Source organism: Caretta caretta, chromosome 20, assembly GCF_965140235.1.
Source record: "Caretta caretta isolate rCarCar2 chromosome 20, rCarCar1.hap1, whole genome shotgun sequence".
In the NCBI taxonomy this organism is placed as follows: domain Eukaryota; kingdom Metazoa; phylum Chordata; order Testudines; family Cheloniidae; genus Caretta; species Caretta caretta.
The window spans coordinates 1264420-1291503 of NC_134225.1; the positions used below are offsets into that span (position 1 = coordinate 1264420).

At 60.8% G+C, this 27084-nt stretch overlaps 1 protein-coding gene across 4 annotated transcripts in view; it reads right to left on the reverse strand.

Moving 5' to 3' along the window:
• FMNL3 (formin like 3) overlaps positions 1 to 26074 on the reverse strand; it is a 50172-nt gene extending 24098 nt beyond the window's left edge. For 3 of the 4 annotated variants that reach the window (XM_075121594.1, XM_048831529.2, XM_075121593.1), the window contains exons 1-4: positions 25874 to 26074; positions 6869 to 6952; positions 6439 to 6519; positions 4749 to 4825 (exon numbers count right to left, since the gene is read on the reverse strand). In XM_075121594.1, the coding sequence (XP_074977695.1) occupies positions 4749 to 4825; positions 6439 to 6519; positions 6869 to 6952; positions 25874 to 26017 (386 nt within the window). In that variant the 5' untranslated portion in view covers positions 26018 to 26074. The remainder of the gene's footprint in view (positions 1 to 4748; positions 4826 to 6438; positions 6520 to 6868; positions 6953 to 25873) is intronic. The other variant, XM_075121596.1, reaches the window with a different exon arrangement.
• Positions 26075 to 27084: the final 1010 nt, after the last annotated feature.

Below are 27084 nucleotides of genomic sequence, written 5' to 3' on the forward strand. Positions count from 1 at the left end.
CCCACCAGGCGAGAAGTCAGCGGCACCGTGCCAGGCCAGGAGACCCTAGCTGGGAGGAGTCCTGGGCTGGAAAAGGGACAGGTCCTTGGGGCAGGGACCTTGGGGGCCACTGACAACACCCGGCACCGAGTGATCACACCCAACCCACACCCCAGAGCCAGGGGGAATCAACACCGTGACGCTACCGCGTTGCCAGGACAATAGAGGGTCCATTGACGTCAGCGGGTCTGCGTACGCTGTGGAGCGCGGAGAACAGAAATCAGGGTCTCGCGCCCCCTTTTCCTTCCCGCCCGGGGCACGGCGTGACCTGGCCACGCAGGCGCAGCCATCCCCCGGGCCCCGATTCTCCGCGATACCTCGGTGACACGCCACCGACGCCAGCCATCACTCCCCATCTACCCCAGCCAGGGGCCCACACGCTGGCAGGGACCCTACGACTGGATTTAGGCCCCCGCCCGGTGGGATTTTCAGATGCAGCTGCGGGCAGCAGCAGGGGCCGAGGCCCCTGTGAAAAGCCGGCCCTTGGTTAGCTTTGTCCTGGGGCAGTTTCCGCTCACGGGCTGAGAGCCCGGCAGAGCCGAGGAATTCAGGGTTAAGCCGCCCTGGGCCCACCCTGTCACAGGCACCCGCTGCGGCCTGTAGATTGCAGCCCCTCCAGGCACCCCCAGCCGCCTGGCTCTTATCTGGCAGGGCCAGAGCTTGTGGCTCCGCTCTGGGTTGCGCTAGAAAGTGGCTTCCCCACCCCTGCGCCCCCAAAAACGCTCGCAGGCCAATTTCTCCTCCCCTGGCTCAGGGGTTCCTGGGCCAGGAGCTGCATGCTGGGAGCCCTGCCCCGGCGCACACATCCTGGCCGTGCCCGCAATCTGCGTGCGCGTTACCTGACGGGGAGCACAGGCAGGGCTCTTTGGGCAGGGCACGGCCGGCACACGTGTTATTCAGCTGGGGGCACACGCTTGTGCATTGCTGGGGCGGGGCATGTTAGTCGGGTGAATCCACACGTGTTATTCGATCAGGGCACATGCCTGGGTGTTAGTCGGGGGGTGTGCACGTGTGTGTCACTGGGGGGCGTGCAGGCACATGTGATGGGGGTTCACGCACACGTGTGATTGGGAGGTGCACGCACACACGTGATTGGGGGGTGCACGCACACGCGTGATTGGGGGGGGTGCACGCACACGTGTGACATTGGGGGCGGGGAGTGACGTTTTCCAAAGCGTGGTGCTGGGGGCAGTGGGATCTGGCCCAAGTCAGACCCCGGCACTGTCTTGGAGCCATTTCCCCTGTGGGGGAGGGGGCAGGCGAGCCCGCCCATTTCCTGCCTGTCTGCGCTCCAGCGCCCCGCCCCCGGCTCGTTTCCTGTCTGAGGCCACGGCTGCTATTTTAGGGCTCTCAGGGGGCTAAAGGGCACCTGGGCTGGCGCAGACGAACCCAGCCGCTGCTGCAGGCTGGGGAGGGGACCCCACGTGGACCTGAGTGGGCGCATGTCCTGGCAGTAGCACGTGCCAGCTTGTGTGTGTGCGAGCGTGCACACGTGTCTGCGCGCGAAAGGCCATGTGTGTGCACGTTTGTGCACACGTGTGAGCGTGCCGAGGCAGGGAATGTCTGGACCGCCCTTCTGCATCAAACCTTCCTTCTGCCCCTGGCCTCAGCAGGCCCAGTGCTGGCCCCTGGGCAGGCAGCCTCCTCCGCACCCCCTGGGCCCCTCTCTTCCACCCCCATGGCGGATCCTGCTCTCCACCTGCTGCCCATGGTGACCCAGGTTCACCTGTGTGGGGGACTCCAGCACCTCTGGTGAACCCAACCCCCTTGCTATATGGATGACACAGGAACTGAGGGGCTCAGAGCAGGGGCCCATCTAGCCTGGTATCCCAGCTCTGGCAGTGGCCAGCACCCGCTGCTTCCAAGGAAGGGGCAAGAAATACTGCAGCAGGGAGTCCTAGGGAGCGGAGAGACTGGACAACGTACGAATTGCCGTCTCGTGGAAGGGCTGTGTGGAATCCAGCGGGGTTTCCATGGCTGATGGCATGAACCCTCCAGAGCTGACCACACAGGAGATCCAGGTTTCTCCAACCCCTCAACAGAAACTCCCCAAAGCAGAACAAAAACCCCAGGGTGCGGATGCCTTTAAAAGCCTGAGGCTGCATGGCTCAGGGGAGACTCACAGGGCCACAGAGGAAGAGATGGGGACACTGGGAGGGGGCTGGAGGGGGTTTAGCTGCAGAAGGACCAGCCTACGTCAAAGCGAGCTGACCTGGAGAAAGAGGCTCCACGGTTAAGAGAACAAGCCATCGCTGCTGCAGCAGCAGGACCCTGGCTGCCCCCAGAGGGCTATGACCCCAGATCAAAGAAGGCTCCGGAGCGCTGGGGAAACTGAGGCAGGGAACTGCAGGCAGGATTTATTATTTTTGTTTCGATTTTTGTATTTCTCTTGCTGTTCAGTAATGAGCAATGGTGTCAGGATCGTGCGTGTTCTGTGTTATACCTCCCACGTGCCCTTGTAGCGTTAACTGTGGGCCCAGAGCACCGTGTGAAGGAGTGCTGGGAGAGGGTGTGTTCAAGCTGTGAGGGGGATGGGGCAGTTGGACTGCGGGGTCTGAGCTCTCTGGAGAGGGTGCTCGACAGAGGCCACGTGCCTTGGGACCCCGAGCCAGGGGCAGGGCCTAGGCTCAGTCTAGACTCCTGAGGCTTAAAGCCCATGGCCCAGCGCTTGGGGGTGGCCGGGGGGCTCAGCTGGACCTGGGACAGGGTGTTCAGAGGGATCCATGGCCTCACCCCCACGCTGACTGTCCCACCAGCACCCTGTGGCCCCTGTTTCCTGTCTCCCCCCACCCCGCCCAGCCAGGGAGCTGCTGACTCTGTGGCCCTCCCTCCCCAGTGCAGGATGTCAGCTCCGGCCTGAGCATCCGCTGGAAGGAGCGCCTGGCTGCGGCGAACCCGCAGGCCTGGCCAAGGACAGGAACAATCCCAGTTCCTGTGCCAGCTGGTATTTCCCCTCCAGCTGCAGCTGGGCCCGCACGGGTGGGGACGCGCCGTCCGCTGTGCAGACACGGCCCGGGGAACGCTCTGCATGGCCACAGCAGCGGGGGCAGCGTCAGACGGGGCGCGGTCGGGGAGGGGGGGAAGACGCCTGACGGCAGCGTTGTACCCCGGCCCGCCCAGGCCCAAGGGAAGCGAGGCCGCAGGGCCGGACGAGCCTGCGGGGTCACTGCCTGCACCCCTCCCTGCGGCACGTACATCAATGTGTTGGCCAAACCGAGCCTCAAAGAGCCAGGGGACAGGCTTATGACTATGGGGTCAGAGCACAGTGCTGGGAGCCCTGGGTTCGAATCCCAGCTCTGCCATGGGCCGGCTGAAGGACCTTGGGCCAGTCTATTCCTCTCCCTGGGCCTGTTTCCCCATTCATCCTGACACTGAAAGCTTTTGGGAGCAGGGTCTGTCTCTTGCTGAGTGTGTGCACAGCACCAGGCAGCATGGGACCCTGACCTCTAACCCCACCAGCCCTGCTCCTCTTTGGGAGCTGGTTCTGGTCCCACAGACACGATGAGCCCGGATCTGTCCCAGGGCTCCCTGTGCTTCCCTGCACTCACCCCAGCCCTGGCACGAGCCAGCAAACCCCCTCGCCATTGGCACACCAGGGCTGGGGAGCATCTGGCTTGGGCAGCCAGGCTCCATATTTATTCCTGTTCTTTGCTTCAGCCTCTGGTTGCCCCCCGCAGCCCCTTCCCTTCCTTTCCTTTCCCTCTTACTCTGTGCCGCATTCCCACCAGTGTATCCTACTTAACCCACCAGGATCCACAGCGCCCTCCTCGTCCCCTGTAACCACCCTCATCGAGTGCTTTTCACCCGGGAGATCGGAGCCATTGGCACAGGAAAGAGAAATAGAATTCTGCCCATTTTACAGAGGGGGGAACTGAGGCCCAGAGCAGGACAGTGACCTATCCCTAACCATTACCCAAACCCTACCCTAGCCAGCCAGTGGCAGACACAGCAACCGACCCCAGGTCCCCTGGCTCCCAGCCCGGTGCTCTACGCCTCACGCCAGGCTGGCGCTAGTCCCGCCCCCCTGCATCTGCCAACGAGCGCAGCAAATGGTTGCCCTCCCTCCGAGGGAAACCGACAGCACCGGCTTCCAGCACCAGGAGAAACGCTTATTGATTTGCTGAGCGGTTTGCCCCAGAGCTGCGTAGCAGCAGGTGGGCGTGGGGGACTGGGTTCTCGAGCCAGGCCTTGTCTACACGAGACGCAAGGCCCTGCAGATACACCCTGGGTTGGGAGCAACGCTCGAGCTTCCAAGCACAGATGGCAGCAGCTGGTCTCTACAGCCAAGAAGCCTCACCGCAGACGGGGCTTGGGCACAGTCAGGGCCACCTGCGGGGAGACAAAAGGGGCGGTTGGCCCCAGGCCCCCCATTTGAGAGGGCCCCCAAACTGAGTGGCGTAGCAGGCGGGAGGGGCGGGTGGGCAGCGCTGCCATCCCGTACGCCAGGGATCACATCTCGCCTGGCAGAGCGTGGGGCTGCCAGGCCAGAGAATCCCCCAGCAGGCCGCCTGGGGCATCCTGGCCATGGAGAAAAGGGTCTTGGCCGCTATGGAACGATGCTGGAGCTGTAACGAGGGGAGAGCCAGCCATGCAGAGCCTGAATCCGGAGCGTGAGGGACTTGGATGGAGCACGGAGCAGAGCCAAGCCTACTGCTCTGCTGGCTCCAGCTCCAGCCCCAGCCTGAGCCCGGCTGCTCGGTGGCACCTACCCGATGTGGTTGGTCCTCAAGGAGATCTCCAGCTCCCGCAACACTTTGGTCGATTCCTGCACCCTCCGTCTGAACTTCTGACAACAGAGTCCCCCTGTTAGGAACAGCAACCAGCTCCGGGCCCAGCTCTCCCTCCGCCCCTGGCAGAAGCCACCTCCCCGCCTTGACCAGACCCATCGGCAACAGAGCCAGCACCGTGGGCTCTCTGGGGCTGGCATGGCCTGTTCTGCATTTGCAATACAGCCTGCGACGAATAGCTAGAGATCAGGCAGCTCCGTTTTACCAGGGGGGCCCAGTTAGTTACGTGGGGATAGATTCTCCAGACTGTCCGGGCCAGATTTGCAGGGATTTACCACCCACAGACAGGGTCACATCCCCACCCCACCCAGCAGCCCCCACGGCAGGACTGGTGGAGGGGATGGGATGATGAGACTGCCAACAGCGGCACAGAGCCGATCTGTGACTGCTCGCAGCAACATCCCCAACGGCCAGTGACAGGACTCTAGCTGGGGCGGGCCCCAAGTCCGACAGAGAATTCTCTCCCAGGGGTCTGGCTGGTGGGTTTTGCCCACCTGCTTGGGGACTAACTAATCACCAGATTTGGGGCTGTGAAGTAATTTTCCTTGTGTCAGATTGGCAGAGACCCTGAGGGTTTTTCACCTTCCTCGGCTACGTGGGGCACAGGGCACTTGCAGGTTTAGACTAGTGTAACTGGTGGATTCTCTGTAACATGAAGTCTCTTAACTCAGCCAGAGGTTCTGGGTCTATTACAGGAACGGCCGGGTGAGGTGCTGTGGCCTGCGACATGTTGGAGCTCAGACTAGCTGATCACGATGCTCCCTTCTGGCCTCAGAGGCTACGAGATTTTTCCAAAGCACTCAGTGCCCAAGGTTTGACAAGCTGGCCCCCTTTTTTGATCCCTAAATGCCACATCGTCAACCCCAAGTGTCCGAGGGTCACAAGCCTGCCCCAATAATCATGTGACCAGCTTATCAATGTTAAGGTGTCTTTTAAAAACAACAAACCCCAGAGTTTTTCCTGTGATTTGCCTTTTGGTTCGTGTGTCTGAGCTTCTCTCTGCAACCCCAGCAGCTAGAAACTTCCTGTGTTTTAAATGAAAGCTGAGATTCCCCCAACTTCACAGGACCCCAGGAGCTGGAGCTTTGGGAAATCCAGGAGAGGCAGCAACACTCTCACTGGAAACTGAGCTCCTTGGAGATTCAGGACACAGGGTGGCATGAGCCAAAGATCTAATTCAGGACTCCCGGAGCGTCCCATCTCTCCATGTAATCGCAAGGTTTGGGTGGCTATTTCTGTAGCCACAGACGGTTTGTTCTGGAGGAGGCGCTGCCCAGGGCGGGGGTCGCTCCGTGCTTGCCAGGCGCCCAGGGCGAGTCCAACGAGCACAGCTGCGGTCAGAGCTCAGCGTCGGCGCGACGTGCCCATGATGCCACAACAAGCTCGCACTCAGCCTGCGCTGATGGGAAACCCTGGAGCTCTGAGAAACACCCCATGTGGCTGCTGAGCCAGAGCTGGGAGCCGGGACCCCAGAGCAGGCATCTCTTGCACAAGTGCTTCAGCACCCGCGAAGCATCCCTGGGTTTGGATTTGTAACAGGAGAGTCTCTATGGCCACAGCTCACGGCCGCCGTGCGAGCCCCGCAGCTCACGGCCACCGTGCGAGCCCTTACCTTCCTAGTCACGCCGGGGTCCAGGAAGGTCTGCAGTTTCTGGATGTAGGTATGGGGAGGGTTCTTCACCTGGAACCTCTCCTGGAGGGGAGGAAAGAGCCTGACTGCGGGTGTCAGAATGGAGAGGGAGTCGCGGGCATCACCGGTGGGGACGGAGCAAACACTGCAAGGGGTGCGTGGGACTCTGACTCGCTGCTCCCATTAACCTCCCCCCGGAGAACCCCGACGGCTTCTGTGGCCAGCCCTGAGCACAGAGCGACTCCTGCGTCCGTGCGGACCCAGCCCCAGCGCTGTTCCCGGCCTTTCCCCTGCCCCCGGCCGGGCAGCCCCCACTGCTGCTGTCCCAGGTAAGCCCCCTGCCCCCAGCCTTCCGCCCACGCAGACCCCAGAGCTGGGGTTATGGCCCCGCTCCCGCCCCGGGCCCCGGCACCTGGTCGCAGATCAGGTCCCATTTCTTCTCATTGTCGTACTGGCGCAGGAGACGGGCTTTGTCAGGCGGGAGGTTCATGGAGCTCTGCGGAGAGGAGAGAGGAGAGGCGACCTGGGGGGCTGCTGGTGGCTGGATCTGAGCCACGCGCTCCCGCCCCGTCGGCGGGACAGGCACGAGCCACATGCCCCGGCGCGGACGGCTAGGGCTGGCCCGTTCACTCCCGCAGGCCTGAGCGGGGACCGAGGCAGCCCCAGACACACTGCCGACTGGGAGGGGTTAGAGGCAACGCGCGCTGGGCTGGTGCCAATGCCCCCCAAGCCCCCGGCCCGCCCCGGGCTGGCTCCTGCAAAGCCCATCTGGAAGGCACTTAAATGAAGCAGGGCCGGGTTGAGCACCTGGCCTGTCTGGAGACGGGGGGGCACCATGCCACTGCTGATCCAGAAGGCCGGAGGTCTTGATCCCCTGGGGCCACTGAAGGTCCCGGGCTGCTAAGTTGTGCTGCCGGCACAGATATCCGGGTCCTGCTCCGGTACCCTCAGACGGGACCACATCCTCAGTGGGTGCAAATGAGCTCCGGGCCCCTGAGACGCTTGTGGGACTTCACCCATATCCTCCAGCAGAGGATCTGGCCCCGTCCCCTTCTCCTCCCGTCACGCACCCCACATCTTCGGGGCAGAGCCGGGGCGAGAGCCCTGCCCCCTAGCGTGGCCTGCTCTCTCTGGCTCTGGGGGGGAACGGGGGGACGTAGGTTCCCTTCCTCCCACCCCCGCGAGGTCTCATCCATTGTGGTCAGGGAGCAGAGGGGAAGCAGGTCAGGGCCCGGCTCCTCGCACTGGGCGAGGGTTTTAACCTAGTGGGGGGGACAGCTCGGATTGCACAGCTGAGCTAAGACATGACTCAGCACACGCAGCTCCTCCGCGCCGGCGAGATGGGAGCACGACCCCACCAGGACCCGCTGACCCTCACGCTGCCCCTTGTGCCGCCCACGCCTGCCGCGGGGGTTCAGTGTCCTGCCCCCCTGCACACCGAGCTGCTCCAGTGGTGAGCAGAGGGCCGACTACCTGCCAGATCCCGCGGCCCAGAGCCTCTGGCTGCATCCCAGCCTCTTGGAAATTCAAGGCGGCTCCGGCCGCACAACGATCCTCTCGTTCCGGGGCGAGGCGCTCTGGCCTCGGTGTCTCCCAGCCACAGCGCTGGCAAGGCCACGAGGCCCACGGCATCCCTGGGCCACGCCCGACCGCCGTCCAACGGCTGTACCCTCAGAGGAGCCCGGCCTCCCCGGCGCCAGACAGCTTTACTCCTGGCTGTGACCTCAGGCCCTTCCCATCCTGCATCGGCCTTGCCTGCTGAGATGGTAGGCGGCCCGGGGCAGAGACTGGTTCTCGTGCTGCACCCGGGCAACGCCTGGCTCCTGGCCCTGATCTCAGCTGGGCATCCCAGCACTGCTGGAACGGTTCATTTCAACATGAGCGACGCTCCTCTCCCACCTCTCCAGCCCCTTGCCCACGCCCCAGAGGTGGGGCTGGCACCAGGGCTGGGCATGCGTGGGAGTCCAGGTACATCGACACCCGAATCGTCAGTGGCGTCTTCACGCGTTGCTCACTGTCACAGCTGTGAGCACTAGTGCAAGCAGGGCACCTGCATTTGCTGCCGGGGTGTTCACACGCAAACACTCCTGCCCACGTGCCATTAGTCCCCCCAGGCTCTCCCCATTCGCTAGGCACAGGCCTGGCACTGGCTGCCTGCACGCTGGAGCAGCTTCTGCTGGGAGCGCTCGGAGCTGAGCAGACACGTTCCATGTTGGTCCTCCTTCCTGTGACTGCTGTTGCACGAATCTCGCCGTATCACAGACGCATTGCGTCCGGTCTACACCAGCTTCCTCTCTGCGCTAACCACAGCCTGGCTCCCGCCGGAGCGCCGCTCTCAGCCACTTCCTGCGATGCTCTGCGCTGGAAGAGATGAGCCAAGCGGTGCGGGCACAGGAGGGGAGCCGGGGCTCCCACCACTTCCCAGCTCCAGCGAGGACTGCCAGCCGGCGGTACTGGGCTGCTCCACCCCTGCTCGCTCGCCCAGCACAGCAGACGGGGAGGTTTCAGCCCCTGAACTAGGCCCAGCAGCCTGGGAGGGCAAAGGCCCCAGGACCCAGCACTGGCCCCACCAGCGTCTGCCCTGGCCAGGTGCTTGGCACCCCACGCCGCGCTCAGCCTGACACCTGGCCATTGCTTGGGGGACCTGGCTGGGAGCGCTCGGACAGTCAGTCCACAGCGTGTCTGGGACACGGCTGTTTGCCTGGCTGCCCTTCATCCTCAGCTCCCTCTGCCTTCTGTCCCTTCGAGGCAGGAGACCCCAAGCCCCAGTCCCACGCAGGCCTGGAGGGCATGATGCTGGACGACAAGTGTCAGCGTCTAACCGAGGTCCTGGAAACCCTCCTTTGGGGGGGGGCGGGAGGCGGGATGCCGGGAGCATTCAGGTCTCTTCCCTTCTTCATCCCCTTTACCTGGGCACCTGTTTCTTCCGATCCGCCAGGTGGTGACGGACCAATGCCTCAGGGCCTGGAACCCGCAGGACAGGGGCGAGGGGCAGCAGCTGTGTCCTGGAAGCAGTGGGGTCAATGCTGGCTCTGGGGCCAAGCAGCTCTGTGGGTTTCCTATGGAGGGTCCCGATTTGGCCCCCTCTTGATCCAAGCCTGCAGGAAATGCCACCCCAAGGCCCTGCAATACGGAGTGTCATCGTGAGGCCTTTGGGGCCAGATCCTCCCCCGGGCAGCGGGCCAGCCCCAGCCCTAGGAGGCAGTCACTGGTGCCCCTTGTTCACGGCTGCCCTGGCCCGGCGCCACGCCCTCTGCACAGTGGAGAGAGAATTCTGCCTCCCCTCTGCTTTGTCCTCCCTCCGCGCCCTGGGTGTCTGGCTCGTTGCTGTGGCCTTAGAGCGGGCAGGGGGCCCAGGGGCCAGATTCTCTCTCCCTTCCACCGCCAGACACCCGGGAACCCAGAGGGGATTGGGCGCTGTCTCTCTAGGAACCGCGCTGAACGGCCACAGCGCTACGTAAAGGCCACCAGCCACCTTCCCGGCTGGCAGAAGACACTGCTGGGTCACTTCAGGCCACTGAAGAGCTGGTGCCGCTAGGGTTCAGATCAGGTCATCTTCCCAGCCCATCGACCCAGATACCACAGTGATGGCAGGGGGGTGAGAACCAGAACAGCACAGATCAGAACTCCACACCCCATCTTGGCCACAAAGCCCATCTGTGACAGTCCCTGAGACGGTCCAGATCCCTCCTATGAGCGACAGGCGTGACTCAATTTCCCCCCACTGACTGGGTCAGTTTCTCTCACTCCAGGGGTTTGACGGGAATTGTTTATCAGCCAGCCCCCACCTCTGCCAGGAAAGCTGCGTGGGACAGCCTCACACCATTCCCATCAGGGCCTTTGCCATGTCACGGCTGGTCTTCCTCCTCGTAACTCCCACCTGCGAGCGCTGGCCGCCCCGCGTGCCAGGCAATGCCAGGGCTCCATGCTCGCGCTCCGGCCGTACCCACGCCAAGGCTGAGCCAGGAGATTGCAGTGCCACATGGCAGGATTAAAAGAGGCAAAGAACAATGAACCCTCCTGCATCCCAGCATGAGCCACCCAGGCTGGGAACAGCTGCTGGTCGCCCCCTGAAATGCTCCCATCTGGGTTTCCTGCACCTGCCGCTGAGGTGGCTGGTGCTGGCGACCATCCCAGCCAGGAGCCCGGACCAGGCTGGATCCAGAGCTCCCCTGCCTAGCCTGTTCCGTCCCCGCCCGCCCGCATGACCAGCACAGAGGGACAGGACCAAGATCACACAAGGAGTCTGCGGCAGACCCAGCCTCCCAACTCCCAATCCACCGTTTTAACCCCTGGGCCATGTTCCCTCCCACCCTGTCCGGACAGCCGGGGGCGCAGGGCTTGGACGCAGGCCAGGGGAGTTTTGCCGCTGATTTCCACAGCTGCAAGATCACACCCCGAGCGCCCCGTGGACAGAGAAACATGAAAGGGAGGAGGAGAGTGAGGCAGGCTCCTTCCTCCGGCCCCCCTCCAGGGCTTCTGCCCTTTTCACTGCCAGACAGCGGCTGCCCTGGGGGAGTTTTCCACACCGCCCCCCTGCATCGCCGCGTCACAGAAAAAAGAGGCAGCGCGGGGCGGAGGGGAAGCAGAAACCCAACTGAAAAATAACAGAGCTCATCTTGGCTTGTGTTCAGCTGCAGAGAGACAGCGTGCCGGCGGTGGAGACAGAACCCGCCTTGTGCAAAACTCCGCTGTCTGAGAGGTGAAAAGGGAACTTTAAAAACATCAGCTGACCCCCCCCCGGGGGCCTGGTTTGGGGGGGGCTTTATTTCTAGCCCAGAGGACGAAAGGTGGTTTTCCCAACCCCAGAGCTCACTCATGACTCATGGGTCGTCCCTTAACACAAAGGCACATTCCCTCCCCCTCATCCGTGCCCCTGCCCGCAGCCTTGCTCAGCCCAGAGGAGGAGCTGGGGGAGGCTGGGCGGCCGCAGGGGGGCATGGGGGAGGACACATGGCCAGATGAAACGGGACATTGTTCTGGCTCAAACAGCTCCCCCAAGCTCCCTTGCAAAGCAGCCAGAACTGGCTGTTTTCAGGGTGTCCCGGGAGAGAGGCCCCCCCACCCCCACGGCAGCATGATGCTGTCTCTGGGCCCGATCCTGCCCGGCCCCAAACGTTGCCCCAGGAGACGCTGAGCGGCATTCAGGGTCACAGCCCAAGTGACAGGAGCTGATGACTGGGAGCAGAGGCAGCATGACCCCACTAAGCCCAGCCCTCCCACCCCCACAGATTCTCGCCGGTCAGAGCAGCGGAGGGGGGCAAAGCTCAGCTGGACATGTGCCCGATGGGGCCTGACTCTCGTGATGGCCCCACTGCTCCTGGGCTGCGTGGGGTGTTCCTGAAAGCCCCAGCTCCAGGAGTCAGGTGATGGAGTCAGGAGTCAGTCCCCATTGAAGCCACGCTGTGAACTAAAACCAGTGGTTTGACTCAGATATTGCTTTGAGAGGGTGCTCTCCGGAGCTCCCCGAGTGTTTAGAAACCAACTGCAGTTAAACCAGTGTCACTTCCCTGGACAGCCAGGCCTGGGGGCTAGTCCCTCCTGGGTGCGGAGAACAGCGGACAGCCGAGGCCCCTAACGGCCCTACCCAACCCCACGTTTGCTGGCGGCTTTACAATGGCCTGGTTTTTAAGGCCATCTTGTGGTTTCCCAGCTCAAGGCTGGGGAAGACCTGGACCTCCTGAGCCCCACCTGGGTGCCCCCGCCCCCCCGAGGCCCAGCACCTCCCGTATCATCCTTGCCGCTGGGCTTCGGTGCAGAGCCCCCGCCCCAGCATGGCAGCGGCTCCCCGGCAACGAGGCTGTTCCTAGTCAGAGCCCGTAGCCTCCACCAGTCCAAGCTCAATCCATGCTCTGGAGCTAAAAGGATCCCCAGGCAGAGTTTAGGAGACCCCCTTCGGCCAATCCAGGCTTCCAGCCCCGCCTTGCCCCCCAGCAGGGGGCTGTAGGAAGGAGAAAGCCACTTATCACACTGCCCAGCCGGCTCCCACTTCCAGGCTCCTCAGGGCCTCCCCACCCCTCAGGCTTGGGCCTGGCAGCCGGAGCCAAGCTGCCTGGGATGGAGGCGTGGTGGCTCCTGCCCCTCGGAGCACAGCTTTGCCCTAGGCCTGGACAGGAAACCGCAGGGAGGTCGGATCAAACACGGGTCTCGCTGCCCCAGGCCCCGCTAGCTGATCATTCCCGCCTCCGGGGGCTGGGAGGGGACCCGGTCTGGCCAGCTTTCCAGCAGCGGCCAGCACCAGCTGCTTCGGACAGTGCAAGAAACATCGCAGGAGGCAGCTGGGGGCCAAGGGCCCCAGGAACGCCCCTGCTGACCCCCGCAGCTCGAGCCTGGCTTAGAGGCTGAAGCACGACAGTTCACATCCCTTCCAAAACCCTTGCTGATTTTTAATCACCCTGGCTAGTCTCTTTAGCCAGAGAAACGCCTAATCCCTTTGTATAAACCCTGCTAAGACCTTGGTCTCCAACCGCGTCTTGTGGAGTGGAGTTCCACGGGTTAAGTGCACGCAGCGTTGGAGGGGAGGCACAGCAGAAGGATCTCACTGGTTTCCTGGCACAGCCAGTGCCAGGAAGATACTCGGGGGCTGGAAGGAGCACAGAGACTAGCAAAAACAATGACTTGTAAGTGCAGGACGAGACAGCTAAATATGCCCAGGTGATGGCTGCGTGGTCTGGGGGCTGGGGTTTTCCATGACAATAACTCTCTGCAAACATTAGATAAGCGTGCACTCCTAGGAGTGGGGTTACTTAGCGTGAACTGATGGGGTATGGACTGGGAAGAACAGGGGGATCAGTGGGAGTCCGGCCTCCCTATGAGCTGAGTTCAGACACTAAGGAGCTGAGGGCCTTGTCCGAGGATCCCAAATGACCTGCGGTTCCTTATATGAAATCAGCACTTTTGCGTCCCTTGAGCACATGGCCTGGGAGAAGCTTTCAGGGCTGCTGCCCGGCCGTGCTGCAGACAGAGCCACCATCCAGCAACGCCACCAAAAGGCAGCAAATTCAGGACTGAGGAAACATCTTCCCACAGCACAGAGCTAGACTGCGGAACCCCCTGAGATAGGGTGTCACCGAGGCCGAGAGTTCGAAGCAGACCGGACGGACATCTCAATAAGAAGAACACGTGGAGTTCTAACGGTTAGCGCAAACATGGGGTACTCTTCAGCAGGGAGTTCCACAGGTTAGTTACCCTTTGCATAGAAAAGCTGTCCCTTCTGTCCTGTATGCATGTGCCACTGTCCAATAACGCCTGCTGGGATGGGGTGAATAGGGCTGACAAGAGCAGCCTGCAGCATTTTATAGGCCTCTCTCTCAAGTTGGCTCCAGATTCTTACTGCGAGGCTGCTGCAGAGCTCGGGACGGAACCCAGGCGTCCTGACTCACTCTCTTGTGCCCTAGCCACAGCTTTGCACGCCCCACTAGTGCAAACCCCCACAGCACAGGCCAGAGTCAAAGTCCTTCCTCAGGTCTGGACAATCCTGGAAACGCTTTGTCACCAGCCCACGCCCTCCTGCCGGACCTCTCCGCTACACGCCCAAGCAGCTGCTGGCCCAAGGGCAAGCATTCAACCCACAGCACTGCACTGAAACTGCGAAGAACCAGCCTGGCTAGGCCCAGCTCGGGTGCTCGGCTCAGCTCCCGCCCTCCCTAGTTCCAGGTCAACTCCTATTTTTATAACAAGCCCAACCGCAAATGACAGCATCCGCGTTCTGCAAACCTACAACTAAGGAGGCAGGAGAGTGTTTTCCACCCGCCAACCAGCCCTGCTCCTTCCCCTGGGCTGGGCTGACGCCAGGAGCTGGGCTTAGCTAGCTGTCAGGACCAGGAGTTAAATCCATCCCCCGGCCCCTTTGCTCTTCTTCCCTAAGTCACATCAAGAAGCCAAAACCTGCCTGCGTCCTGCTCGGGGGCTGTTTACTTCTCAGGGGAGCACAGGAAACAGCCAGCAGACTTCCCCGCAGCCAGCTTCAAAGCCCCAGAGCAGACGGAGGCGCCTCTCTATTCTTTCCCCTTTGGCAATGGTCGCATCCCGGTGGATTTCACCTTAACACCATCTAGGCTGGCGGTTCCCCCTCCACTCTCTCACTCCTGAGAGCCGGGCCGAGGCCCGAGCGGGGAATCAGGGGCTCCATTTGGATCAGGGAGGCAGGGGCCCGGCCGTTTGCCCCTAGCTGGGACTGATCCCGGGACTACAGTGTGAAACACGGCTAACGAGTTGGCGAAGGGAGATGAGAGGACAACAAACACTCCGTGAGAGGCAGGGATCCTCACCCCTCACCGCCTGTCCCGAGAGCCAGGCTAGGCACCTGGGCAGAGAAACCACTGGACTTGCTTGATGACTCATGCCATCTCTTAGGGCTGCTTTAGGGGCCTAAATACCTGCAACAACCCACCCATTAGGGACGTGTGAAAGTCCCAGCCCCAAGCCAGTGTCCGGCCCACGGAGCCAGCACGGGGCTACTAGCCGTTTATCACTAACAGGAGCTGCAGGGGGCATGGCCCCTCGGAAAACCAGGCCCTAGGGTAAGGCACCTAAGTCACCTCCCCTGCAGCCCCCAGCATCTGGAAAGCACCAGCCTTAGCCCAAGTGGTGCCACATCGAGTGGGGGCGCTTGGAGGGGCAAAGCAGCCAGGCGGGTCTGAGGAAGAAAAGCCCAATACTCGAATGCTGAGCGGTGCGAAACTTGGGATCTCCTGCCTCTGTGCTCCCAGAGAACGCCAGTACCACGGGGCATTTTGCCGTTTCTTTACCCTCTCCCACCATCCCCCACGCCCCTGAAAAAAACCTCAATCCAAAAGCAGTTGGGTTCGGTTTTTCCCCAGGAGTGGAAGCCGCGATTGGAAAGCAGAGCCAGAGACACAGGGCCAGATTCTGCCCCCGGGCTAGCGCCCAGAGCTCCTTGGAGTGACCCCGGATCCGCAGCGGGGTCCGCAAGAGCGGAATCAGCCCTGGGGGCCAGCACTGCAGGCAGTGAAGTTGCAGGCGAGAAGCCAGCCGAGCGGCTCTGTACTGAGCTCTCCCGCCGCGGTTACAGGTTATTTCGGATCCCAGCCTCCAAAATCCTAGCTCCTTTCTCAAAGCTCCGGTCTGGGCTTTAAAGGACTCCAAGTCAGCACCAAGGTTTTGCTTCTTAAACCTCCAGGGTGCAAATCCAGTCGGGGGCACAAGTGTCCCCTGCACCCGCCCTTGCCCGGGCGCCCCAAACCTAGCCCGGAGGGACCCAGGGATAATGCACCGAGTCTGAGTCTCCGGCAGCCGGGCCCTTGTGGGTGAGAACACCGCAAGGGCCCGAGCAAGCGCCCGGCTGCATCAGGGACTGGGGCAGTGATGCAGCAGGGCCGATGCTGCGCATTGTTCCAAGCAAGGCCAGCTCTGGTGACCGTCGCCACGCGCCTGCGTTTTCCTGCTGCCGGGGTGCGGTTCCCTAATGCAGACAGGCCCCCAGCAGCGAGGGTGCCCACGGTGAGAGTTCACTCTCTCTCTGTGATTTGCACGCTGCTGGGGAGGGGCACTGGCAGAGAGGTGGACCCAGAGCAACAGGTCTAAGGCTCACTTCTGCACTGAGGCTCTCCTATGCCTAGAGCCAGGAGGGATGGGGCCGTGCCAATGGGCCTCAAAATAGGAGGTTAATTTTGTGCCAGTTACAAACAAAGCCCATCCCTTTCACGCCAGCTTGTTCCCCACCGGGCCGAGCTGCAAACAGGAAAGCATTTGAGGATCAAAGTTAACTCATCAGCATTGAAGCCAAGCGAAGCCAACTCCCAGACTGCAGCCTGCCTGGAATGGATTCCCACTGATCCACAATGACCGTACAGCAGCTCCTCCGTTGCTACATTCCCTCGCTAATTACACACATTCCCCCACAAGCCCAGGGAAGTGGGTGGCAGATCCAAGACGCTAATGACAGGACGCCAGATTGAGGGGGAGGGGCAGGGGAGAGAGCTGGGCTGGGAGGCCAGCAGGCAGCCGGCAACGCATGATGGGACCCTGCCAAGCTCCAGCTAAGCCAGAGCAGAGCAGACAAAGGACTTGGATGGGAGCTTAAAAGTGGCACTTAGACGCTGTCTAATGGCTTGTGCAGCGTTGCTATGAAACAGGTCCAGAGGTGGCTGCATTTCAGGGCTGGGCAAAGCCAGGGGCTGAGTCGGGGGGCTGACGAGTTTACCAGGAATGGACTCTGAGGCATTTCAGCTACTGCCCCCCATCTCATTACTTGCAAAGCCCGCTGGCTCTGGAGCAATCTAGACAGCTGCTTGCAGAAGCTCAGAACCCGTGTTTTAGCACGTTTCAGAGGGAAGTTTTGCCATCGGTAACAGCTGGATTACGTTAGTAACAATTCTGCTCTTAGGCTGCCCTTTCCTTTTCATCAAGTGAACTCAAAGTGCTTTACAAAGGTGAGTACCATTATTCCCCATTATGCAGGTGGGGAAACTGAGGCACAGAGCAGGGAAGGGACTCACCCAAGGTCATACATTAAGGTTCAGAACCCCAGAATCCTGACTCCTAACCACCAGTCCAGTGGCAGTTTTAGTGCAAAGTGCTTTGCGAGACGGCTCATGGCAGGCGAAGGACTGTATATGTGAATGACAACTGGGAACTGTTTAAGAACCTTTCGCTAGATGCCCAGAAAACCACAGAGCAAGAAAGAAGTTACACTGATTATAAAACCAGCCTGGCTTAGAGGGGAAGTGAAAGAAGCTATTAAAAAAAAAATCGACACAATACGTAACACATGGGAAAAGGAGGAGTTGATAGCAGTGAATATAAATTAGAAGCTAGGAATTATAGAAAATTGATAAGGGAAACAAAAGGACAGATGGAGAACTCTGTGGACGGCTGAGTTAAGGAGAATAAGGAGTACATTCGGAACAAAAGAAATCCTAACAATGGTCCAGGTTCATGACTGGATGGCAATAGTAGAACTGCCACTAATAACGCAGAAAAGGCAGACGAGGTCTACAAATCTCTCTCTTCTCTGACTGGGGAAAAAGCCAGAGGACATGGTCATATCCAGTGCTGCTGCTGACGACGACGCTCTTTCCATTCCCACAGTAACTCAGGATTATGTTAAACAGCAGCTACTAAAGCTAAATATTTTCAAAGCAGTAGAGCCAAAAAAACTTGCATCCAAGAATTTTAAAAGAGCTGGCCAAAAGCTCTCTGGATCATTAATGCTCATTTTCAATAACTCCTGGAACACTGGGGAAGTCCCAGAACACTGGAAGAAAGGTTTATTTTAACAGGGTAAATGGGATGACTTGGGTAATTATAAGCCCGTCTGCCTGACATCGATGCCAGGCAAAATAATGGAGCGGCTGATACGGAGCTGAGTTAATAAAGAATTAAAGGACGATCACGTCATTAACGCCAGTCAACATGGGTTTATGGCTTATATGGTTTATACCCGATTCTTTTAAATGAGGCTACAAGTTTGGCTGACAAATGCAATAGTGTTGCTTTACTAAACTTTGATTTCTGGAAGACATTTGACTTGGCATCACATCACATCTTTATTAGAAAGCTAGAACAGAACAAACCCAACCCGGCAATCATGACCAGGATAAAAAGCTGGCTAACTGATCTATCTCTAAATGTCATTGTCAAAGGGGAACCAACCCCAAGGGGGTGAGTCTCTAGAGGGTCCCGCAGGGATCAGCTTTTGGCCCGCCGCTAGTTAACATTTTTATCAATGAGCTCAAAGAAACCATAAAATCCTCACAGATCAGATTTGTGGATGGCACAAAAACGGGAGGGGTGGTGAATAATGAAGAGGACGGGTCACCGAGACAGAGCCATCTGGTTTGCTTGGTAAACTGGGCACAAGCAAACAATGTACATTCCAATATGGCCAAATGTCAAGTCATCCACCCAGGACACAGAACAGCGGCCGAACATACGGGATGGGGACTCTATCCTGGCAGGATAGGGACTCTGATTTACCCCCCTGAGCTGCGAACGTGCGGAGCAAAGAGCCCAGCCTGCAAGCGAAGACGGACCAGGTAATAAACTGCTGCAGCAGCTGATCTGAGCAGCTGCCCACGGCGAGCTGCGGGGTCCACGCCAAACCCAGTTCATGTCATTTCCAGCAGCAAGCTTTGGGCTCCAGTGGATGGCCACGCTCGGCTGCGACCCCGGCTCACCCCTCGCTGCACTGCAGCTGTGGGACAGACTGTCACCCAGGCAGGGAATTTACCCCTCAGGACACACAACTGACACATTCTCCCTCTTCAGAGCAGCCCCGGCTTCAGGATACTTTGCTCTCTCTGCCACAGGTAGGGCTTGGCCCTTTTAGGAGAGCTGGGCTCAGCCCCCCACCCCCATGATTAATCAGCGACCTCCCCGCTGGTGACATCCAAGGAGCTCCTGGAGCAGGAGAGACCTGGCCAGGCTACCTGCCGTGCTGGTGGCAAATGGTCTGGAGAGGCCAGGTGGCAAGGCCTGTTTTACCTGTCTTGGTCAACACTGAACTATGCTGGAAAAATTAATGCACCTCTGGGGGAAGTGATGGACACCTGGGGGGAGCAGCACAATTGCCCTAGCTGGGGAGCTGGCTGAATTTTAAAGAATCCTTATTGAGGTTACAGGGACAAACCATCCCGAAGTGTAGAAAGAATAGTAAATATGGCAGGCGACCAGCTTGGCTTATCAGTGAAATCCTTGCTGCTCTTAAATACAAAAAAGAAGCTTACAGGAAGTGGAAGATTGGACAAATGACCAGGGATGAGTATAAAAATATTGCTCGGGCATGCAGGAGTGAAATCAGGAAGGCCAAGTCACACCTGGAGTTGCAGCTAGCAAGAGATGTTAAGAGTAACAAGAAGGGTTTCTTCAGGTATGTTAGCAACAAGAAGAAAGTCAAGGAAAGTGTGGGCCCCTTACTGAATGGGGGAAACAACCGAGTGACAGAGGATGTGGAAAAAGCTAATGTACTCAATGCTTTTTTTGCCTCTGTCTTCACGAACAAGGTCAGCTCCCAGACTACTGCACTGGGCAGCACAGCATGGGGAGAAGGTGACCAGCCCTCTGTGGAGAAAGAAGTGGTTCGGGACTATTTAGAAAAGCTGGACATGCACAAGTCCATGGGGCCGGATGTGCTGCATCTGAGAGTGCTAAAGGAGTTGGCGGCTGTGATTGCAGAGCCATTGGCCATTATCTTTGAAAACTCATGGCAATCGGGGGAGGTCCCAGATGACTGGAAAAAGGCTAATGTAGTGCCCATCTTTAAAAAAGGGAAGAAGGAGAATCCTGGGAACTACAGGATTCTTTTAAATGAGGCTATTGATGAGGTTCAACAAGGACAAATGCAGAGTCCTGCACTTAGGATGGAAGAATCCCATGCACCGCTACAGACTAGGGACCGAATGGCTCGGCAGCAGTTCTGCAGAAAAGGACCTAGCGGTTACAGTGGACAAGAAGCTGGATATGAGTCAACAGTGTGCCCTTGTTGCCAAGAAGGCCAAAGGCACTTTGGGATGTATAAGTAGGGGCATTGCCAGCAGATCGAGGGACGTGATCGTTCCCCTCTATTTGACATTGGTGAGGCCTCATCTGGAGTACTGTGTCCAGTTTTGGGCCTCACACTACAAGAAGGATGTGGAAAAATTGGAAAGAGTCCAGCGGAGGGCAACAAAAATAATTAGGGGACTGGAACACATGACTTATGAGGAGAGGCTGAGGGAACTGGGATTGTTTAGTCTGCAGAAGAGAAGAATGAGGGGGGATTTGATAGCTGCTTTCAACTACCTGAAAGGGGGTTCCAAAGAGGATGGCTCTAGACTGTTCTCAGTGGTAGCAGATGACAGAACAAGGAGTAATGGTCTCAAGTTGCAGTGGGGGAGGTTTAGGTTGGATATTAGGAAAAGCTTTTTCACTAGGAGGGTGGTGAAACACTGGAATGCGTTACCTAGGGAGGTGGTGGAATCTCCTTCCCTAGAAGTTTTTAAGGTCAGGCTTGACAAAGCCCTGGCTGGGATGATTTAGTCGGGGATCGGTCCTGCTTTGAGCAGGGGATTGGACTAGATGACCTCCTGAGGTCCCTTCCAACCCTGATATTCTATGAGTCTATGATTCTATAATTCTATGATCACTGGGGAAACTGAGGCAGAGTCTGATACTGGGTTTGGGGGAGATCATCCAACGCCCTGCTAGCGCCCTCCCAAATGGGTCCTTAGGCACCCCCAGCCCTGCTGTGCCAGAGGGACTGTCCCTATGTGGAAACGAAGGCACAAACTGGCTCGCCCAAGTTCCCTGGCGAGCACAGCTCAGTGAAATATGTTTCCTAAACAAAGTATTTTCCCTGAATGAAGTTTCTCCATTACCAGACGCTAATGCAACGTTCCTGAAACACCAGCCCTGAACCAACAAAGCTCCCGTCGGAGCCCACAGGGGTGACACCACTTGTCTTTCTGTCCCTGGAAGCTGGCATTCCCGTCGGGGGCGGGGGGGCAGAGCTCTGCGCCTATCCCTGCTACTCCTGGCTTTGCCGGGAGTCTGGGACTGTCGTTTCCTCTCGACGTCAGCTTCCGGTTCGGAGAGATGGGAAGAATGGAAGCCTTGCTGCCAAAATAAAGTTTCTCCCAGATGGGCCCTTTCCAAGCGCTGATCTTCACAAAGGCCTCTCCCACCTGACAAGCACAGGGCAGACCCAGCCGCTGTGGGGAGACACGTTCCCTTTTCCTGCCCCACGTACGGCACGCAACGTGCCCCAGGGATTGAGGACAGACAGGCTGCGACATCATCTCGGAGCGATGGTGTCTCTGCTGGGTGGGAAACGCGCCTGCCTGCCAAAGGCCAGGCCGGGGAAAGCTGGACTCTCCAACCAGACGTCCTGGCTGCTCCGAGCCCCAATTCTCAAACAAGAGACGGGGCAGCAGCTGGGCCCAGTGCATCAGATTCGCTTTCAAAGCAAGAGGCACAAATGTCAGCAAGTCTGGGCCCACACCGCAGGGTTTATTGAAGGAACTGTGTCTTACCATTAACAGAAACTGTCTTGGGGTATTTTTGGTTAATTGCAATAATATGTAAATTGGCACCACTCCTGGATTTACAACACATGGGAATCTGGCCCTTCGCTGAGATCAAAACATGCCAGCCCCCGCCCACGGCCTTTGCACCCCACACTCTGCTGCAGTTTCCTCTCTCGCATAGTGTCTGACCAGCTTGCAGCTGGTGACGGGGTTCGCTGCTGTGAGGCTGGGAAATTCCATTCTCCCATTTTACAGATGAGGAGCTGAGAACCAGGGAGTTGCAGCAAAGGAGTCTGGGTCTGAACTGGGAATTGCACCCTGGTCCTGAGCCCCCGTGCGGTGCCCAGACTCCCCCCCCGTCCCCCACTACCAGTTATATTCATGCATGAGACGGAGAGAGCACAAATGAACGTTACACGGATGGGAACCAACACAGAGGTCTATTTGCACCAGCGGAGCGGAGTTAAAAGAAAAAAAATGTTTAAAAACAGCAAAAAAGTGACAAAAATCAATGAGATTTCTGTTCCTTGAGTTGTAATTATTAACGCCCCAGGGGAAGGGGGTTGTTTATAAAACAGGCTTTTTACCAGCACCCACCTTATATTAAAAAATCCCTCCCTTTCCAGTGACAACTGGCAGGTCCACCGGCTGCCGCAGTTTGCCGCTGCTCTCCTTCCCGGTCCACTGACACCTACAGACCGGCTCCCACCAGCACTGTGGGGTCTGGGGCAGGTGCAGAGGGCACAGCCTGTCCCAGGAACTGCACAACCAGCCCCAGACACACAGAACAGCCCCCCAGCTTGGCTCTGCACAAGACATGTCCCGGAATAGAGACGATGGCTTGAACCCCCATCACAGAGGCAGCCCTGCCTCTGTGGGGATGGGAGGAGATACCCATCAAACATTGTAAGGTGCTCAGATACTGCAGTTGTGAGGGCAGAAAAGGCCCCTGATAGACTGAGGTCACTGGACTAGGAGAGTTTCCACCCGCAGAGAACCTGGCCCCAAAGGCCGTTACCTGCAGTTGGCACCGGGGCAGCCCCTGTGCGCCAGGGGGCGGGCATGGCTTTGCTTCCTGTGACGATGTGACTCAGCAGGGAGGGGGGAGTGTTGACCTGGGAATGTGCCCTGGGGATGGGAGTCCTGAGAGCCTGTCACCTGAGCCAGGAGGGGGAGGGGGAGGTGACACCTCTGCCCAGGAATGTGAACAGAGGCTGCAGCAGGGAACCTGCGGGGTGAGTTTAGTTGGTAGTTTGGAGGCTGGGGGGAGGAACACAGGGAATCCCAGGGTGGGGTCTAAGCTCCCTGCTCCCCCAGAAGGACGTGATTGAGGGGTCCTGGTTGTACCCACAAGCTCTGTGGTGGACTGTGTTCCTGTTGTCCAATAAACCTTCTGTTTTACTGGCTGGCTGAGAGTCTCAGTGGATCCCAGGAAGAGGGGTGCAGGGCCTGGACTCCCCCACACTCCGTGACACTTCCCCACAATGGGGCTGGCCTGCAGGGGCCAGTGCTTCCAGGGGCCGAGGCAGCTAGACCCCCAGGGATGCAGGCAGGGGGGACGCCTGCCCAAGCCACACCTGGCTCGTGGCTTGCCATGGACGTATTGGAAAGCCAAGGCCGGTCTGGGCCCAGGAGCCCGGAGGAAGCCCCTCCCAACTACAGCCCTCGCCACGTCTTTGTTACCCGCCCGGCCAATCGGGACCGGTCTCAGGGCACTGCCCTGTCCCACCAGCACGGAGCTGTGACCAGGCGGCTCCCACCCAAGCACACCACACGGCTCGCCTGGGGCCGGCCAGCTGCCCACAGCCAGGCGGGCGCCAGGGACGTCAAAGGAGACAGCCCAATGGGCTCTGGGCACCCAAGTCCCTGGGGCGGCCCCTGGGGCCAAGGGGGAGCTGGATCCGGGCGCTACCCAGAACCCCTGGGGCAGCACTGCCTTGCCACGGGGAACGGTCACACGCAGCCGCTGGCCCAGCTTCCTGTGGCTCACAGGGCCCCTGCCAGTGGAGTTTCCGACGTGGTAGTTTCTGTGGTCGAAAAGCCCCAGCCCAAAACTCCAGGCAGCAAACTGGAAACTGGGGGCAGGAGCCGGCGAGCAGGGAACGCCTCGAGCGCCAGGCTCTGCCCTAGGAGCGCGCAGACGGCAAGGGGAGGGGAGTGGGGTTCTCCCAGTGGGAAAAGCCCCTGGCTACCCAGAAGAGAAACCAGCAACGCCCACCCCAGCAAGGCCCTAGCTTGCGAAGCAGGATGACTGCACCACCGTCAGCGAGAGCAGGACCTGGCCCTTCATTTCAAGGGAGCAGACGGCCTCCCAGGGGCGCAGGGCCAGGTGCTCGGGGCCGGCACCGCACACCCAGATGGTGACACACACCTCGCACCGGATTTCTCACGCTCCGGACAGAGCGCAGCGCCCCAGAGGTTCGGAAAGAGGCGTTTCCTCCTGGCCATCGGCCTGCGACAGCCACTGCCCGCTTCTGTGCTCCCATGGGCGTCACCCGCTGTCTGCACCCACCTTCTGCGCCCCTGGCAGATGGCAAAGCACCCAGGAGAGAGCCAGGGCCCCATTCTCCCCCAGCAGCCACAGGCCTGGGCCAAGGTGTTTGGATCGGAGAAGCACCCCTCCTTCTGCACGCCCCGCGACCAAGGCCAGTCCCAGCCAGGGGCCGCCGGAGCCAGTGGAGCTGCCCTGGGAGCGCCAACCCCGCGGGGAGCCTGGGAGGGGCTGACGGCACCAAGCGCAGCTCAGGAGCAGACCCCAAATGCCTCCTCCAGCACATTAAAGACAAGCTAGGAGAGTAATGTGGGGGCACCAATATTCAGGGGGGGGGAATCCTGGACACCCCTCCCCCACCAACGCCCCGAGCGCCCCCCCACCGCAGGGCCCAGTTCCCCAACACACCGAGCCCCCCCCACCCCCGAAGCCAGAAGCGCCCCCCCCCCGGAACTGCAAAGCTAAGATCAGTTTCCCCAAATGCTCCACACACCCCCACAAATAACCCGGGTGAGTGTCTTTGACCCCCCTCAGTTGTTACTTGGTGCCACCCCCGTCTAAAGGGCGGGGGGGGGGGGAGAGCTCAGCCTGGGCGCTCCCCGCTTTCCTGCCTCTCCCGCAAAACCGCGGCAAACAATACCCAGGCAGAGGCGGATCCCTGGGCGGAGGGTCCCGGGACACGTGGGAGGCGGACGGGGGGGGGGGGGTAACCCGGCGAGGTGCAGGAGAAGTGATGGGGGGGTGACTCTGACGGGGGGGGTCTGGAGCGGATCTCAAGGGCTCGAGCGGGAGGGAGACAGAGACACTGGGGGGGGGTGTCTAGATCGGGAAGCAGGGACCGGAAGGGGGGATGGGGCTGTCGGGGGGGGGGGAGAGCTAGAGACGTGGGGGGAGGGCACCCGGTGGGGCAGGACGCTGTGACCCAGCTGGGGTAGTGAGAAGGGAGGGAAGAATTAGGGGCACCTGGGAGAAGAGGAGAACGGGGGGAGGGGGGAAGGGGGTCCGAGGGTCCAGGATCGGGGGAGGGGCTTGGGGGCAGTAGATCTGGGGCGGAGGTCCGGGGGGAGGGGATCAGGGATAGGTTTGGGGGCTCCGGGGACAGGAATGAGAGTGGGGGGGGGCACAGGGAGGCGGGTCCGGGGGGGGCACAGGGACGGGGACCGGGGGGGCACAGGGACGGGGACCGGGGGGAGAGGTGGGAGGCGGGTCCGGGGGGGGCACAGGGACGGGGACCGGGGGGAGAGGTGGGAGGCGGGTCCGGGGGGGGGCACAGGGACGGGGACCGGGGGGAGAGGTGGGAGGCGGGTCCGGGGGGGGCACAGGGACGGGGACCGGGGGGAGAGGTGGGAGGCGGGTCCGGGGGGTGCAATGGGGTACGGGGGAGCACAGGGACGGAGTCCGGGGGGAGAGGTGGGAGGCGGGTTCGGGGGGGCAATGGGACGGGGTCCGGGGGGAAGGATGGGAGGCGGGTTCGGGGGGGCAGGGGGAGGGGTGGGAGGCGGGTCCGGAGGGGGTACAGGGACCAGGTCCGGGGGGAGAGGTGGGAGGCGGGTCCGGAGGGGGTACAGGGACCAGGTCCGGGGGGAGAGGTGGGAGGCGGGTCCGGAGGGGGGGCACAGGGACCAGGTCCGGGGGGAGAGGTGGGAGGCGGGTCCGGAGGGGGGGCACAGGGACCAGGTCCGGGGGGAGAGGTGGGAGGCGGGTCCGGGGGGGCAATGGGACGGGGTCCGGGGGGAGGGATGGGAGGCGGGTTCGGGGGGGCAGGGGGGACCGGGGGGAGGGGTGGGAGGCGGGTCCGGGGGGTGCAATGGGGTCCGGGGGAGCACAGGGACGGGGTCCGGGGGGAGAGGTGGGTCCGGGGGGGGGCACAGGGACGGGGACCGGGGGGAGAGGTGGGAGGCGGTCCGGGGAGGGGGAACAGGGACGGGGACCGGGGAGGGGTCCCGGAGCCCGCTCTTACCAGCACCAGGGCGAACCTCTCCTCCAGCTCGCAGGGCTCCGGCATCGGCATCTTCCCCGGCTGCAGCAGCCCGGACCCCCCCAGGGGGGCTCCGCCCGGGCCCCGGGGCAGCGGCTCCCCGTCCGCGCTCTCCACGTTCCCCATCCCCGGCCCGGGCGGCGGGGGAGCCTCAGCCCTTCGCGTCCGGCGGCCGCGGCTGCCTCCCCGGCGCCGCCCCCGACCCCGCCCAGCGCCCCAGCAGCCACTCCGCGCCCGGCGCCGCCCCGGGCAGATGTGCCCGCGACGCCCAGATGTGCTCCCCCCCCTTGCCCCACCTCCTCCAGATGTGCGCCCACTAGCCCCCTATTGCCCAGCTGTGCCCCCAAACCCCCAACCCAGACGTGCTGCCCCCTGTAACCCGCCCCACATCTCTCCACCGCTCAGCCCTGCCCCCCCGCCCCTTCCCAGAGGTGTCGTCTCCTCTAACCACCTACCCGGACGCGCTGGCCCCCCGGCCCCTCCTGGGCTGCCCCCCGGCCCCTCCTGGGCTGCTCCCCGCCGCGTTCTGGCCCCAAGACCCTCCATAGGCGCGCCCCTAGATCTCACTCTCTGCCCAGGTGGGGCGACCCCCTCCCCCATCAGGCTTCTCCCAGCCAGGGATCTCAAAGCGCTTTACAAGCAAACATCAGAGGAGTAGCCCGCCCTTTCTCCAGCCTGGGAAACTCGGGCCCGGGAGCAGAAGCATGACTTGTCCCAAGGAACACAGCAGCCCGGGGTTAGAGCCAGGAATAGAACCCAAGAGTCCTGACTCCCAGTCCGCCCCCTCTCCCCAACTACTGCTCGGCCGCAGGCCCCTCCGGGCTGGGACTAGAACCCAGGCGTCCGGCCCCTTTCACCCAGCCGCTGCCGGAGGATCCCCTCCGCTCCCGGGTGCCCGCTAGGAAGGGAGAGGCCTCCCCCTGCTGGAGCATGCAGGGAGAGACACACGGAACCGGGCGCAGAGTTGTCGGGACGGAGCAGGAGCCAGGCGGTCCCCATAACCTGGGGCCGGGGGGAGCTGCAGAGCACCGTGGGGAGGGGAGGGGCTCTGAACATCACAACAGCTATACTGGGACAGACCCAAGGTCCATCCAGCCCAGTGTCCTGTCTTCCAACAGTGGCCAGTGCCAGGGGCCCACGGGGGAATGAAAAGAACAGGGAATCAGCAGGTGATCCATCCCCATAGCACATTC